Source organism: Polistes fuscatus, unplaced genomic scaffold (assembly GCF_010416935.1).
Source record: "Polistes fuscatus isolate 324 unplaced genomic scaffold, CU_Pfus_HIC Scaffold1, whole genome shotgun sequence".
NCBI classification, from domain to species: Eukaryota; Metazoa; Arthropoda; class Insecta; order Hymenoptera; family Vespidae; genus Polistes; species Polistes fuscatus.
The window spans coordinates 11,844,575-11,861,092 of NW_025112997.1; the positions used below are offsets into that span (position 1 = coordinate 11,844,575).

Below are 16,518 nucleotides of genomic sequence, written 5' to 3' on the forward strand. Positions count from 1 at the left end.
CTTGATTTCGATTTGAACGCTGATGGTACCACGTACATAAGTCGCGTCGTACGTTTTTTTCACATTGAGTGTAGTCGACGTATTTTTTTTTTGCGGGTAAATTTAGCGTTAAAAGAGGGACGGAGAAACGATGAACAAGAATGAACAAGAATGAACGGGAGAAGAGGAGAGAAAAGATGAGTGTACGAGAAACGGTGATTCTGGCGATGACTTCACTCTATTTCACTCGACACATTCTTGTCGTATTCGTATTAACCCTCTATAAACCAATTTACTTTAGTCGTATTTAAAGAAAAATATTTGTATACATAATTTAAAAGTTATAATATATATTTTTTATTAACAGAGAGTTTAATTGGCAAATATTGATCTTAAACTATGAATTAATTATTTTATTTTTAGATAAAAAGCAATATAAAATTAAATTTTATTAATATAATAGGAGAAAAAATTATATATTATTTTTTTTATATTTTTATATAATATATTACACAATTATAATACAAATACATATATAAGTACATGATTAAAAAGTTATACATACAAAGTTGAACGAAAATTAAAAGAAATGAAAAAATTATTTCAATTTTTCATAAATGTATATCATTATTGTTTACACTTTGAAAAAAATAATAGGTCTGAGGCAATAAAAAAAAAAGAAGAAAAGATCGATCGGTAGGCAAACGAATCAAAAGAGGGTTTGATCTTTAAAGTTACGGGCACGCGAGTAGACGAGACACGTGCATATATATATAAGTATGTAAGTGCGTGCATGCATATGTACATATATATATATATACTTATAACACACAGAAGAATACGAGTGGGTGTGTGTGTTTGTCTCCTACCGTTGCGACAGACAGAAGGGTTGCAGGCTTTAAATGCCTGTTTATATTTATAGAACTCGGACGTGCACTTTTCGTGGAACTTCTTTACCCTCCCTTTTTACACCGATTCTATTCCACTCCTATATATATATGCAGTACATGCATGCATACATCCATTTATGTATGTATGAACGTATATATGTATGTATGTATTTATATATTTATGTATGTGTATCCATGCCGACCACTTCCGACTTGTAATCCCCACCCTTTCTAATACTACTCCTCCCTTATATCTTGTTACGTTTCTTCTATCTCTATCTCTCTCTCTCTCTCTCTCTCTCTCTCTCTCTCTCTCTCTCTCTCTCTCCTTATCTACTTTTCAAAATGTCTATCTAGAAACTCTCCACCGATTTACGATCAACTCGATCGTTATGTATTTCATGTATACTGGCGTCATAAATTCTTATTTGGACTTTTAAAATTCTCAGCATAATTTCGTTTCTATTCTTCTATTTCTTTATTTCTCACTCTCTCTCTCTCTCTCTCTCTCTCTCTTTCTTTCTCTCTCTTCCCTTTTTGCAAGCGTTGGATTTATTCGCGTTACTATTCTTTTTTTTTCTTCTCGGAACACACTCCACCACGACACGCAATTCGTGGGCGTAAAAGAGGACGTAGGTTGTTGGATTGAAAAACATTCTCGCGACTAGATATATATATATATATATATATGATATAATAAATTTTCTCAACACTGGAGGGAGGTTATTGGTAAAATAGCATTTCGTTTATTTTATTTTGTTCTGTTTTTTACTTTTTTTTTCTCTACGAAAATTGTGCGGATCCCATTTTAAGGGATTAAGTCTTCCTTGCTTGTTTTTTCTTTCCTTTTTTTTTTTCTTTTTTTTACGTTTTCGCGGGCCACCTTCCAAGTATTCCGGGAAAATAAGGGAAAAAGGGAAAGAAGGGTACGAATGAAGAACAGAAGGGTGGTAATCGTATGGTTCAATAGCACGCATGTGAATTTGTATAAGGAACATGGGCGTGGTTTAATATTCGTTCTCGTTAATATTACCATATGCATGCATATGTATGTTTGTACGTATATACGTATGTATTACGTATTACATATATATGTATATATATCTATATATATAGTAAAATTATTAACGAAAAAGAAAACATACTTTTTCGTTCATGGTTAAAAAGCATAAGGAGTTCGACACTTTTTAAAATAATTTTTTTGGTATAAAACGTGGAAATGATACTCATAGAAAGATGCATAAATGATATATGGATATAGGAAAAAAAAAAAGAGACGTCGTTCTATTTGCGAGATAATCGATTGGTCGTATTTTCACATCGTGCTTCGGAGGTCATCGCTTCCAAATACCACCTGATTGTTCGTCGAAGCAAACACGACTCCCATCGATATGTAAACCATGTTACAAGTGTGTTTGTACATTTGTATATGTACATCTATACGTATATTTAAGGATCGCGAAGTGTATTATGTATCTTAGGTATAAAACACACGTATATTGATGTACCTATGCTTACATACTTGGATACATAGATGATTGCAAACATATATATATATACATATATATATTTTGTTACATATTCACGTACAAAACTACATAGTACTCTCGACAATGTTCGAATTATCGACTCACCGAAATACCAATAGGTCAATGCTTGCTTGCTTCGTCTTCGAGCGTTAAAGCTTGATTTAATACTATAATTAGAGTTTTAAAAATTCCGACGAAAAATTAGGATTAAACTTACGAAATTTTCCACGCGATTTCCTTTCTTCCTCTTTCTATCCGAAATCGATCGATTATTTCTTCGTCTCTAACCTTATTTTTATTCTATTTCTAGGGGTTTGCATATTTACCTCAACATTGAATATTAATAAATCATATAGGGTCTTCTTCTTCTTCTTCTTCTTCATTTCGATCGATTTCGATGACTCAGGTTATCCTACCGTGAGAAAATTTGGTTGGTCTCTTCGCCATTTTTATAAATAATATTTATCATATTTTGTTAATATTTTTTTTGTTTTTAATATATATCTTTCGTTAATCAATGATTACTTTTTGCATGTGCACGTGTATGTAAATATATATAATAACTTTATTAAATTTCATGGGAGGGGGATTAGGGTTACAGAGTTTGAAATTCCTCGTCTGGTTTATGTCAATACTTGACTGCAATTAACAAATGGCAACAGGACGTACTGCGAGAACTTAATTAAGCGAGAATTCGCCGTCAACAATTCGTGCTTGCTAAATAATTTCATTTTACGGACGTTGCGCCGGTATAAACTGTTTAATTTCAATTCTACTTTTTTTTTTTTTTGATTTTTTTTCTTTTCTATTCCTCTTATCGCACTTGCCGAAGTTGTTCACCCAAAAATAATTTCGAAATCGATTTATATTTTGTTTCTTAATTATCTTTTATTCTTCCTCGTTAGATTAATTTAATTTGAGAATACGAAATCAACAATTTATACGATAAAATTGCATCGTATTTCAAACATAAAAATGTCGAGGTTATATGCAGGTATAGAAAACTCGGATTATTTTTAAATCTCCAAAGAGTAATATTGCCTTCGGGCAATTTATTTCTTTCTTAATGTTTTGAAAAGATAGAAAAAAAAAACAAAAAATAACAAAAGAAAACTCAGTCCTTTAACGGATGATTTACTTTTTTTTGTTTCTTTTTGTGAAACAAATTAAACCATGGATCTTATAAACTGGAGAATACAAATTGGCCAAATTAATGCTACAAAGAATATAACAGGGGTACTATATATACGTTTCAAGAAAGTCTAGTATTATATATATATATATTATCTAAAATAATATTATGATATCATATAACTTTTTAAGGGCTTAAGATGAGATTGAGTTCACGAAATAAAGAGAAAGAAAGAAGAATAGGAAAGTAAAACAATTGAGTCTTAAAATAAGCATAGACAGAAAAGTGAAATAATTAAATACTTTTGTCGTGAGTACTAAATGCATAATGGAAAAAAAGTTTTCACCAGAGAGAATGAGAAAGAGAGAGAGAGAAAGAAAATAACAAAAAGGAAAATACTTCTCTCGGCGAAAAATTGGTAAAAGAAATTAGTAAAAAAATAAAAGGTAATTTCTCCACTCGGCCTCCTATCTATACCTTATCATCAAAGGTTTCATTCAAAAGTCACATTCTAATTTCTCGTGAATAGAATTGAACGGGGGACGGGGGTAAGGATTAGGTTGTTGAAATATGAAACGGTCGTTTTTCAGATAGACGACTTTCTTTGAGGGTATCCCCGAGGAAAGAAAAGGGTGAGGGAAGGTCGAAAAGGACAAGGGAGATGAGGTACGCTGTTGAGGTGGCGCCCGAAGGGCGGAAAAGGGTGCTTTTATAGGGTTGAGAAGGGAAAGAGGTTTCGTATGTTGGATGCGGCATGCGCACGTTGGTACTTGCCTACGGTCACGTTCCCGCAGTCCTCAGAATTTCGATCAATAATCCATCTGCTCGTGTTGGTTCGTAGGGAAAAATTGTAGTTTAAGTATAAATGTCATTTCGTCATTTTTTTCTTTTTCTTTTTTTGTTTTTGTTTCTACTGTTTATAACTTAAACGACACTTTAAATGTCTCCGTTTTTGGCTCGGGGTTTTCCCCCTCTTAAAAAGAAAAAGAGAAACAGAGAAGGAAAGTGAACACGAGTGGTCCTATTAACAGAGACTGCAAACCAGAGAAGTAGTAGGGTTGGTTGAGCTAGAAAATAAGGGAGACCGAAGTTGCATGCTAACCAAGGTCATGCGTTACGGATCAGAAGACAATCGCATCATTGCCCTAGATACCCATTTTCTACCCCATCTCATGTCAGAGAAATTTTCTAGTTTAGAAATTTACAAATTTCGGAAGTTTAATAGTTAAGCGAGATATATTTTGTATTTATGATATTCGATGACTTTTTAAGTGATGAATTATCAATTAAAAATAATCTTTTTTTTAACTCATTCTTATATTCCTTAGAAACAACTTAATATTATTTTTGGAGGGGTTATACCTAGGTACACCTAGAACTGACCTATTTCAAAATTTTCTATCACAAATAATTCAATTTTCGGGTAGTAATAATAAAATATTATAAATAAGATATATCAGTGAGAAAACCTTTTGACAAAATTAAATGTGACTTTATAAATGCAATGTCTCCTTGGATTTTCTCTCTTTTCATTTCTCTATCTATCTTTTTTTATTCTTGAGGGTATCGCGTATACTATAGATCCCAAGGAAAGGTGAACGGAGAGAGAACACCACGAAGTCCAATAAGACCACACAATAGCCCGTGTAACGTGAGATCGGACGGTTCGATTTCAAGATGTACACTAGACGGTTTTGTACGATACTCGATCGAAGTGCACTTCTCCACATACATATATATATATTTTCTCTCTCTCTCTCTTTTTCTTGGTTCTAATTTTTCTTCCTTTTTCTTTCTCCCTTTTTCTTTCTTTACATATATATGTGTGCTGGTTATTTTATAATAGCGGAGTAAACAAGATAATTGCAAACATTTATTTTGTGTAATACAAATAATTATAATTAAAAAATAATTATATAATATTCCTTATTTAACAATTATTATTCCCTTTTTCAAGTCTTTTTGATACCTTAGAAAATTGTAATGATCCCTAAGTCGATAGTTACATTTATTATACATTAATTTTCAAATATAAAATAAATGAACAAATGTATAGAATTTTTGTTGTTGACTAAATATCCATATGTAATAATTATCGGCATGTTTATCTATTGATTATTTTTTTTTCCTCATAAAACTCGTACCAGACGATCAATCGAAGTCTTCAATTATCCCTTTGCCAAGTCTTGCGTGTCGCACGCAGTCGCTTTATAAATTTAGTAACACGTATTATATCCTCTTTTGGGTTTGTTTCGACAAATATCTAATTTGTCGTTGAATGGGAAATTGGGAAATGCAATATAAAAACATAATAAAAGTATGGTCTCTAGAAGAAAAAAAGTACTTTCCCTTTCGCGTAAACGAATTTTAAGTCTACGTGGTATAAATAAAAGAAAAGAAACAGAATGAGGGGAAAAGAGAGACAGAGAGAGAGAGAGAGATAAATGATGAACTTGTAGAATATTTAAACCGTGTGCGTCAGCATCGGCGGAGACAGTCCCTTTTCGTTTGCATGCCCAAGATGTTCCGTGAGTACAATGCAAACGACCTGCTGCTAGTTGGCTGGACAACTTTTTGGCTGACTCATAGTCTAACACCTACGACTATATATATATAATACATCGGGGTGGGGTGGTGGGGGGGTGTAAAGGGGAAGGAAAAGAAAGATATAATTATTTAATTCAACTAATTTATAATTTTTATAGAAAGAAAATAATAAACGTAAAAATAGGGGACGGAGAACATATTGACCTTTTTATCAAACGCGTTCGCAAATTATTCGGAAATCCTAATCGAGTTGGGAATAAAAAAAACATTTTGCGTATCGCATTCGCCCGAACGAATAATATCATGCGTTATGCGAGTGGAAGAGCCATACGCGTGCGTATATGTATATACATACTTACGTATGTGTATACATACAAGCAAGGTAGGAAGAGGCATACTTGTCGGCATGAATCATGATTGAGGACGTGGGGGATCCATCGGTAAAGTTGGAGTTACACGATGCCAATATTAATCTGCTAGCCAAACTAATACTAGTATAATGTTTAACTGATGATACCCAAATTCCTATGGTTCTCTTTCAACTTCTTCTTCTTATTTTTTTTCCTTTTTCTTCTTTTCGTTCTATTATCGAAACTCGAAGAGAGAAGGGTTCGTTCTTTTTTTTTTCAATAGGCTCGTGCGAAATATTGTACAATGTCGAGCGGAAGACGTCGTTTTACGTTCCTCTCGACCACAGTGCGATAGCAATCCCCTTTTCTAAAGTTCGTAGGTGTATTCTCTTCTTATTTTTTTATTCTATATAAGTAAGAGAGAGACAGAGACAAAGGAAGAGAACTAGAGGGAGAGAGAGAGAGAGAGAGAAATAGAGAGAAGTTCGAAGTACTCGTGGAAGCAAGTGGGCGGATATGTCGCGGTTGCATAATTCAACGAGAGTGCCCTGTACAACGCTAATTATCCACGACCCTAAAGCTAGTTGGTACTCGTTTAAAGAAGTATTATATTATTCAATAATAGGGAATAATTAAAGATGATAGAAATAAAAAATATTAGCAAATTCGATCGAGAATAATTTTTTATTTGGAAAATTTGAAATCTATTTTACAAAAATAAAAATATACGTAAAATAATTAAACGAGTACCTTGTGCAACTTTAATAATTATCTTCTACCCTAAAGAGTTTATGAAATATTATATTATATTAATAATCGGGATCGATACAAAAAAGAAAGTTAATTTATATTCGATAATTTGTTGGTGAAAAAATTTCAAGTTCATTTAACGAGATAAGAGAAATGCGAGCGAGTATCGAGAAGAAGAAGAAGAAGGAGGAGGAGGAGGAGGAGGAGTCTTCTCGGGTCTTTCACATCGTGGCAAGTTTCACCGTATGTGCAACACTGAATATAGCGCGTCTAATTTTATCGTGGCATTCGGCAGAGACCGACGACGAGAAAGAAACTCGCTCGTGTTCTCTTCCAGTTCGCGAGACTTCGTTTCTCTACTACCTCGTTCTTGAACCTGACCTCTAACATAAGAAGAACGATACTCCGAATATATATATGTACTGTAAAATGACTATAATGATCGACTGATCGTTAGATCGAATTTTTTTTAATTTTTTCCCCAATTAAATCGATCCAACTTATAGTATAATTTTTTTCTTTTTTTTTTCTTTTTCTTCAAAATTTTTATCGAACAATAATGTTCGAGAGTGAACGAAAAGTTCGTTCGTTTATTGTTTTATAAATTTTGTTATAAATACTATAATGGATTGTTTTTTTATAAAATTGATTTTCGAGATATTAATTTTATTTTTGATTCATCCTAATATTATATATTATTATTTTCTTTTCTTCGTCGTTTGGTGTTTAGTATATTTTTTGGAAGGAAATAATTACCTGTACTCAAATGACGAAACAAGGTCGAGGATTGGACGATACTCGTTCGTTCGTTCGAGCTTGCGATTAGTCATTCGAAATTTGAGAGAGCAAGGGGTCTCGTTAAATCGATACGCGTCACGCTTTAAAACGTGGACACCCGAGTGCTCGCGGGAAGCCTAAGTAATTCAGATAAGTATGATTTCGAAGAACAGGTCACGTTACCTTTAATTCATGGTTCACCGACACTCTCTCTTTCTATCTCTTTATCTTTATATTTATCTATTATTTTTATCTATCGCGTCTTAAATCCTTTTACATTTTTTCTCAAATTTCGTTAAAAACCCATTTCGTTTTATGCCATTCCATTTTATTAACAATGAAATTTAACGAGCATTTCCGTTGATAATTTGTTTTAATTGATCTTTCCTTTTTTTTATACGATCTTATTAATTAAATTTTGTCAGATTGAGTCAGCCTTTTATCAAACATTAGAGAGACTGTAAAGATTTGAAAAAAAAAAAGAAATAAATGATTTCTACGCTATTTTATACGAAAAATATACTACGTACTTCTTAACAATATTATTCGTAATTTTTGTCTAAAATTAATTCATATTTATTTGAGAATTACTATAGATTCTTTGAAATTTTCGCATATAAAAACACATACGAATACCGTTCCTTTTTGAATAAACATAATTAACTTTTAAATTTCGTAGAAAGTTTTTACCTAAAAAAATAAAAAAAAAATGAAGAAGATAGTTCTCCAGAAAATCACGTAACTTTTTTATACCCAAATTTTTCCTAGAATGCATAATATTAAAGATTACCTCAAAAATGAACACGTTTAAGGACAGACTCGCTTTGTATAATAAAATCGTTTCAAAGTCTTGATTCTTGTAATGATGAAAAAAAAAAAAGAAGAAAGAAGAAAAAAGAGAAAAGAAGAAGAAGAAGAAGATGGGGAGAAAAGATCTTAACGTTACAGCAACGTTGATATATACGTAAAGTGTTCGTTGAGTGCTGGATGGGGGCACTTTGGCATACGAGAGAAGAGACAAGGGATGTTTTTTAGTCAAAGAGTTAGAGAGAGATAGAGAGATAGAGAGAGAGAGAGAGAGAGAGAGAGAGATGGCCTATCGCTTTCTCTATAATAATTATGAAAATTCATGTATGCCTTTGACCTCTGCTTTCATGACTCACCGCGTCCATTTTCGGACTTAGGCCTAGCATATATCAGACAGGCAAAAGAGACAGACACATGTAGGGATTATACATACATACATACATACATACATGCATGCATAAATACGAACACGCGTACTATAATTCACGAAGATGCACTTGTGTTAAGCGTTTCACTTAACCCTACGTTACAAACGTATTCAAGGATAACGAATCGTCAGTTGGAACTTTTCACAGTCCCTCTCAATATGTATATATACGTGTGTTTGTATAATCTGCATGTGTGTGTTCTAAGTATTTATTAAATACCCCATTTTTTGTTTTTTTTTCTGGATATACCTCACAAGTATGAGAGATTTCACGTACGACAGGTGATATATTATCTTCATGACGAAATCCACTACGTCAGACAAGATGATGATATTTTCTTTACTCTTTTTTTTTTATCCCTTCTTCTTCTTCTTTCTCTTCTTTTCTTTTTTGTTTTTCTATTTTTCGTTCCATCTACGTGGTTCTAACAACAACGCTTACTTTTCTTTCTTTCTTTCTTCATTTAGATATCTTTTCACGGATTATATTTTTAGAAAATCGTTTGTTGTTTCAATTCGCCCCTTTTCCTATATCCTTCCCCCCTTCCCTAACCCTTCCCACCACCGCCACCACTACCATCACTCTATTTCGAAGGAATAAGACCGCGCCTTCCTCGCAGTGTTTTAGAATCTTTTTGATTTTACTTCTATCGACTTTTACCGGTCATTCTCGGTCACCGTAGTTTGAAGTGAAAAGGGATGCTGAAAAAAAAATAAGAACGATCGACCCTATTTTGTTCTCTCTCTCTCTCTTTCTCTTTTTTTTCTCTCTTCTTTTGCTCTTACTTACTTAGTTTCTCGCTAGACACGATTAATCGAGTGCCGTCTCAGCAATTCTCGAGGACCCATTTTGACCCTGTTATAAGACAAAAGACTTACTTAGAATATTAATACTTATATACGCGGCTTAATTGTCTCTCTCTCTCTCTCTCCCTCTCCCTCTCTCTCTCTGTCCTTCCGTTTGCTTCTTTCTTGATCAATTGTTAAAACAAAGAGGAGAGTGAATCGAAGAGGAGGGGGGCAGGTGTATTTTTTTTCTTCTTCTTCTTTCAGTTATTAGAAATCCAATGTGAAATTTTATCGACTACATTTTTCAATCGAATACGAATTAAATATTCGTTGCGAGTCCTCGAAACTTTGTTACATCGTACAATCGGTAATTAAAACTTTCATCTTCGTCGATACTATAAAAATTTGTATTATTTATATATTAAATTATTTATTTATTTATTTTTATTTTACGGGATAAACCCATTAGCGCGAAATTTACGAAAAGAGGTCAAGTAAAAAAAAGTAAAGATAATTACAGAGCAATTGATTATTTTAAATATGTAATAATTTTTGTTTACGTTTTATTTTATTTACACTGCCAGTTCTTTGAGTAAAAGAAAGAAACCAAAGACGCGCGTGTGCTTGATCGTATCAAAATAAATCGATTCTTTTATTGCAAAACACGAATCCCACGAATCCTAATATTACATTACAGAAAATTCAAATGAGATATCGATTGTTCGCATGATTAAAAAAAAAAAAGAAAATGTAATTGAAATTTAACGAACGTCGTTTGAATTGAAATAAAATTGACTGAACTTACTGACTGACTGACTGACTGACTGACTGGATTGATTTTGTTTTTCATCAAAAAAAAATTCTCAAATCCACTGTGCGTCAGTGCGTGTAAGAAGAAAGAGGTAAAACCAGAGATAAAGAGGGGGATAGGGTGAGGGTGGAAAAGGGGGAGGGGGAGAAGTAACACGTCTAAACATAGGTGGGCCAAACCCAGCATTCCCCGCATCCGTCGTAGTCGTCGACGTCTTCTCGAAAGGGAAGAAAACGAAAAGAGAAATGGGGAAAGGCAAATGCAAAACGAGAAATGCAAGGCTCGTGCGAGGAAGAAAGATAGAAGGATAGAGAGAGATAGAGAGATAGAGAGAAAAAAAGAGAATGAAGTGTTCGTAGTAAAGGATAGAGAGAAGAGCAAATTAAAGCTTGCGACGGAGAAAGAACTTTGTCCTATACTTAGCTTAGGATACTAATCCATAATACGCTTCTTGGTTCTACCAAGGAAATGCGCGAATTCATGGTTGAAAGTATTACGGTGGTTGTGTTTGTAAAACATTAGAGTGAACGTTAGATAAATATAATACAACAATAGTTTGATAGTATCATAGGGAAACGTTGTTAACTCAATTATTATTCGTAAAGTTATAAATACATTTAAAAATGATTTCTGATTGGGGCATATAATATGATTAAAAAAGTAAATAATTTGATTTATTTTTGAAATGTTTTAATTGATGTTGGTTCATTATAACAGGGATTTACAGTTGTTTTTCAATTAAAAAATAATTATTATTAAATTGTAAGTGTATAGAGGGAAAAAAGCAGCAATAATTCGATCAAGCGTTAATACATATTTTAAATTGTATTATATAATATTTAATAGGATTCGAAACAATTGGTTTTATCAATTAGAATTAATATTTAATAATTGAATATCGAAACTAAACGAAACAAAACCTAACGAACTTTTTCCTGGGATAATGTTACCTTGAGAAAACTTTGCACAGCACATAACGATAGGAAAATTAATTCAACTGATTAAAACTAGCGTAGGAAGCTTTTGTATGTGTGTTCTTGTTCGTTCGATATTTACCTATTTAAATGCAACGTTCTATTTTAAGGTGAAAGATACAAACGTCAACTAAGTGTCATAGCGTTACGATACGACAAACTAATCCAAACCGTGTCCTTAATTTTAACCCACGTCAATAATACGTTAAGGAAGTGCAAAGATATTTTTCTTCGAGTATAATAAATAAAATAAAAGAAGAAAAATAGTTTTTAGAATAATTCAAAATAAATGTTTAACTTGAATTTAAAATGAAAAATATTCAATATCCGTCATCATTTAACCGTCAAATCATTTTTCTATTCAAATGAGCGAATAATAATTTGACGAGTCGCAAAATTGACTATTATATTCGCGGTAACATTTGGAAAATATTACAACACTCCAAGAATATTATTATTCACCTAAACAACTTACAACGTGTATCACGTTCGTTATCGTTTACGATAAAAAATCAAATCGATTTAATTCTGGAAATTTCGAATTGTAGAAGCGTTGACATCGCAAACCAATCTTCACATTAACACCAGTCGTAATCCAGGAAAGTGCTAATTTACATTCACGGTTCACGTTTCTCGTGGGAATACGGTCGAACGAGTAATGCACAGTGTTCCTGTACACAGTATATAAAAAAACAGGTTTAACGCATTGCGGTATTTTAAATTAGTATAGTCGTCGACAGTTTTAAATCTAATCGATGAGGATACCTAATGTAAGAATGTCAGAATATTTCAAGAAAAATGTTATTATATATTATTATTATTGTCATAGAAATAGTTGAAATATACTTGAATATAATTGTAAGTAGATTTTATCGTGTTTTATTTAATCCAAGAAAAAGCGTCTATAGGTTCGACGGTCTTGTCCGTCCTTCCGTCCTTCCTCAACGAAGTATAACTATAGTTAGTAGTACGTTCGATATGGCGAATACTTATCGCGAATAAAGTGGACAGAGGCCGATGGTAAGTATTAAGAGGCATGACCCTTGAGGCACGGCTTCTCTTGAATCACCCCCAGGGCTTCCGATCAATTTGACATACACAGCACACCGCACGGTTTGTTCGCCGTGTCACAATTTATGGATTTTAGACATTACTTACATATATATATATATATCTTCTCATTAAAAAGAATTATTTCCATTACTTATGATAGATAATACTGCATTTGATAATAATCAAAAAATGTCATTTATTTAATTGTCTCTACTTTCATTGGTTTAATTAACACGGTGATGGACATTGATAAGAAACAAAGGCAAAGTATAAAAATAAAAAATAAAAGGAAGAAAAAGGCTAGGGGTGGAGGAGGGGATTAGATTTTTTTAATTACCGTTTATTTTAATTAAAATTATAAGAGAGAGAGAGGGAAAGAGGGAGAGAAAGAAAGTGTATTGAAAATTTTCCACGTGGCCTGGGAATGATTATCTTTTTTTCTTTTCCCTTCTTTAACCGATTGTCCGACGATCTCTTAATTCCCGTTTGTCCTCGTCATTGATTGATACCACAGTTGCCAAGCAACGTCTCGAAACTGTCTACTCTTTCTCTTTCTCTCTCACTTTATATACTTCTCCTTCCTCTCTCTATCTTTCTCTTGGTGTATATACACACAACGGTGTAGAATTACGCGATAGAGAGCCGTTCGAAACTCCCATAGCAACCGGCTTCGTTCCATTTGACTGCATCATCAATCCTTTAATTCTATAGGAAATAGTCCGAACGAAGTAATTACATATCAACTTCGTTACTTCATTGTTCATGATAACGATTAAACTGTTAAGAATTTCATCGATGGTGGAAAATTGGCGCCAAGAATTAACGCGATATCATTTTCAAATTATTTTCCTTTTACACATAGACTTAAATGATGTACCTTTAGTATTTTTATTTAAAGATAACACATACTATATATATATATATATAATATATGTATATTAGGGGGATCGAAAAGTAATGTTGTTTATGCTCATACTAATATTTATTTATCATTTATCAGCTGCTCGTTGTGTAACATAGTTTATATATATATTAGGGGTACCGGAAAATAATGTCGTTTCTGCTCATAATAATATTTTATTTATCATTTATCATGATAAATTGCTCGTTGTGTAACATATTTTAAAGTCGTGATTAAATTTAATGTAAAAATAAAAAAACCTACATTAATTTCTTGGTTCCCCCGTTTATTCATAAGATATAAATTATAACAATTTTATTTATTCATTTAATGTTTGTATATTTGTTATTTGAACACATATTGGCGTTTAATGTTGATTGTACGGTATCGAGTGAAAAAGTGAATCCAAGTTAGGCTTGGAAGTCGAAAGGTAGTAGGAACACAGAGTATTCAACGATCGATTGCTGACTGGCAAGGAACCACGTGACGGGGTGCGGTGTTCGTGACGTCACTGAACGATCCCTTCAATCTCTTTTTCTCTCTTTTTAGCAATTTTTAAGATAAATTATGTTTCTTGATCGATACGTTCTATTTAATCCTATTACAGTTATATATATGTATGTATATGATCTCATTTGATTTTAACACGTTCAGCAATGATTTTGAAATTGGTCCTAAAATTATCATATTAGTTTGTAATAATAATTTATAATACGTTAGTAGTAATCATTAAATTGATAACATTTTTTTTTATGAAGGTTAAGATGAAAGATTGTTCGCGATTGCTTTTCAAAGTAGCATTGATGTTGCTTCACTTTTTTTTTACATCGATCAAGTAGTGCCTTTGTAACTTGGGTCTTACAATTAGTAAGACAGTTCTCCTCACCTTCTTAACCTTAACCTTACATCATCCAACTCCCGGGCAACCCTCACTTTATGAAACCTAACCGATGCTAAAGTCTCTCTTTCTCTCTTTCTCTCTCTCGTGGATTATGACCCACTATTCTATTCGCTCTTAACCACACTTACTTTATTATCATTATTATTATTATTATAATGACGATATACGAGATTGATATATGCTACTATTTCTTTAGAGTTGACAATATCGATACGAACAATCAATGTCGAACTTTTTGTCTACTTTAGTAGACACTTTTTGTTTACTTTAGTAAAAATTCATGGAAAGTATAGTTTGAACGTTTTAAAAGTTCCATGGTGAATAAATCTAGGAGTTAGGATAGAAAATAATCAAACTAAAACTAAACTTAATATAAATTTTGTCATTGGAATAAAATAACATTTTTCTGATAAGAACTAAACAATCATTATTTTATTAATTTTTTTTGGTATTATATTCATATTTTTAGGTTTCCTGTCATGGGACAAAGACAGCTGTCACGTAGATTTGGAAAAAGAATTGCAAGCGTTAATAGCACAAGCTCCCGAAGGCGAGGAAGCTCGAAACGGTAATAAGATTAAATCCAGTAATAGATAATCACAATCATCATCGATATGATATATAGAATATAAATTTAATTTTAATTGAAATTATTTCTATACGTATATAGGAGAACGTTTAATTCAATATGCAACGGAAAACCTCGTTACGGAGGTTTTGATACACCCGCAAACGAATACTTTACTACAATGCATTCGAAATCTTCTCGCAAGTTTCACGAAGCATCGACACATCATACACGCTGGTTATACATTCGATGGAAATGGTTCCTGGATACTACAGGTAAAAATAAATTCATTCGAGATTAAACGATAGAATTTTCAATTGGAAATTGCAATTATACTATCATCACTGGTCAAATATCATTCGTTCATCTAGGATGGAACCTTCAGTCTTGCGGACTTTCTTGATGCGTTCAGCGAACATGAAGTACAAAGAGTCCTTCGTGCCTATGAGAATAGCGTTACGGTAGATATTCATTGCGCGGGTGTCGGTGATTGGTCGACTACTCGATTATCCAAGGAACCATGTACCAGGTAAAACCTAATGTTTATTTATTTATTGAAAAAATAATATCATGGTAAATACGAGGATCATTTTAACAAGTCTTAACCAAGTCCAAAAAGTCGAATCTAATTGATTTTATTTGTTGATATAAAATACATTGTAAAATCAATTTTTTTTCTGCTAACTGTTAATTAATCAACTGTCATAATTATCGACATACTTCTGATAAAAAATATTCTTTTAACAATAACTAATAAATATAATGAATGTTCTTTTTCGTAAAGATCCTGCCGTGTTCGAGTAAATCCAGACGATGTATTAACGGCTGGAGTACCAGCTATCACGAGCTTCATAAATTATGTCGGACAATATTTAATTGTTCAAACATTAGACCAATTGATGGAACCGTCCGATGTCGTTGGTAACATCAGGTTCAGCCATCCTACTTTATACGTCTTCCCTGGCGGGCAAGGTGATGCCGCACTATTTGGTATAAACGGCTTCAACATGCTCGTCGACGGTGGTTTCGCGAGAAAAGCGTGCTTCTGGGATTTCACCAGACACCTGGATCGTTTAGATGCTGTTTTGTTAACTAGGATAAATAATAGTAATATCGGCGGCATGTCCAGTGTTCTTCGTAAGAAAAAGGAGATGCACGTCTATCCACAAATCGGTCATTTCTTCTGCAACCTTGTTGTAAGTATGAAAAATATTGATGTGGATAATTCGTTGAAAATATTTGAAACAGTTTATTTAATCGTTCGTTTGAAAATTATTCAGATGAAACAAAAGTTCGTTCGTTTATTCTTGTTGAAACTTTACTTTGAAACTAT

The 16,518-nt window shown here is 32.7% G+C and overlaps 1 protein-coding gene across 1 annotated transcript in view; it reads left to right on the forward strand.

Moving 5' to 3' along the window:
* LOC122515150 (microtubule-associated protein futsch) overlaps positions 1-16,518 on the forward strand; it is a 43,637-nt gene that overhangs the window by 4,873 nt on the left and 22,246 nt on the right. The window contains exons 3-6 of the mRNA XM_043632408.1: positions 15,087-15,185; positions 15,288-15,460; positions 15,557-15,714; positions 15,970-16,381. Of these exons, the coding sequence (XP_043488343.1) occupies positions 15,087-15,185; positions 15,288-15,460; positions 15,557-15,714; positions 15,970-16,381 (842 nt within the window). The remainder of the gene's footprint in view (positions 1-15,086; positions 15,186-15,287; positions 15,461-15,556; positions 15,715-15,969; positions 16,382-16,518) is intronic.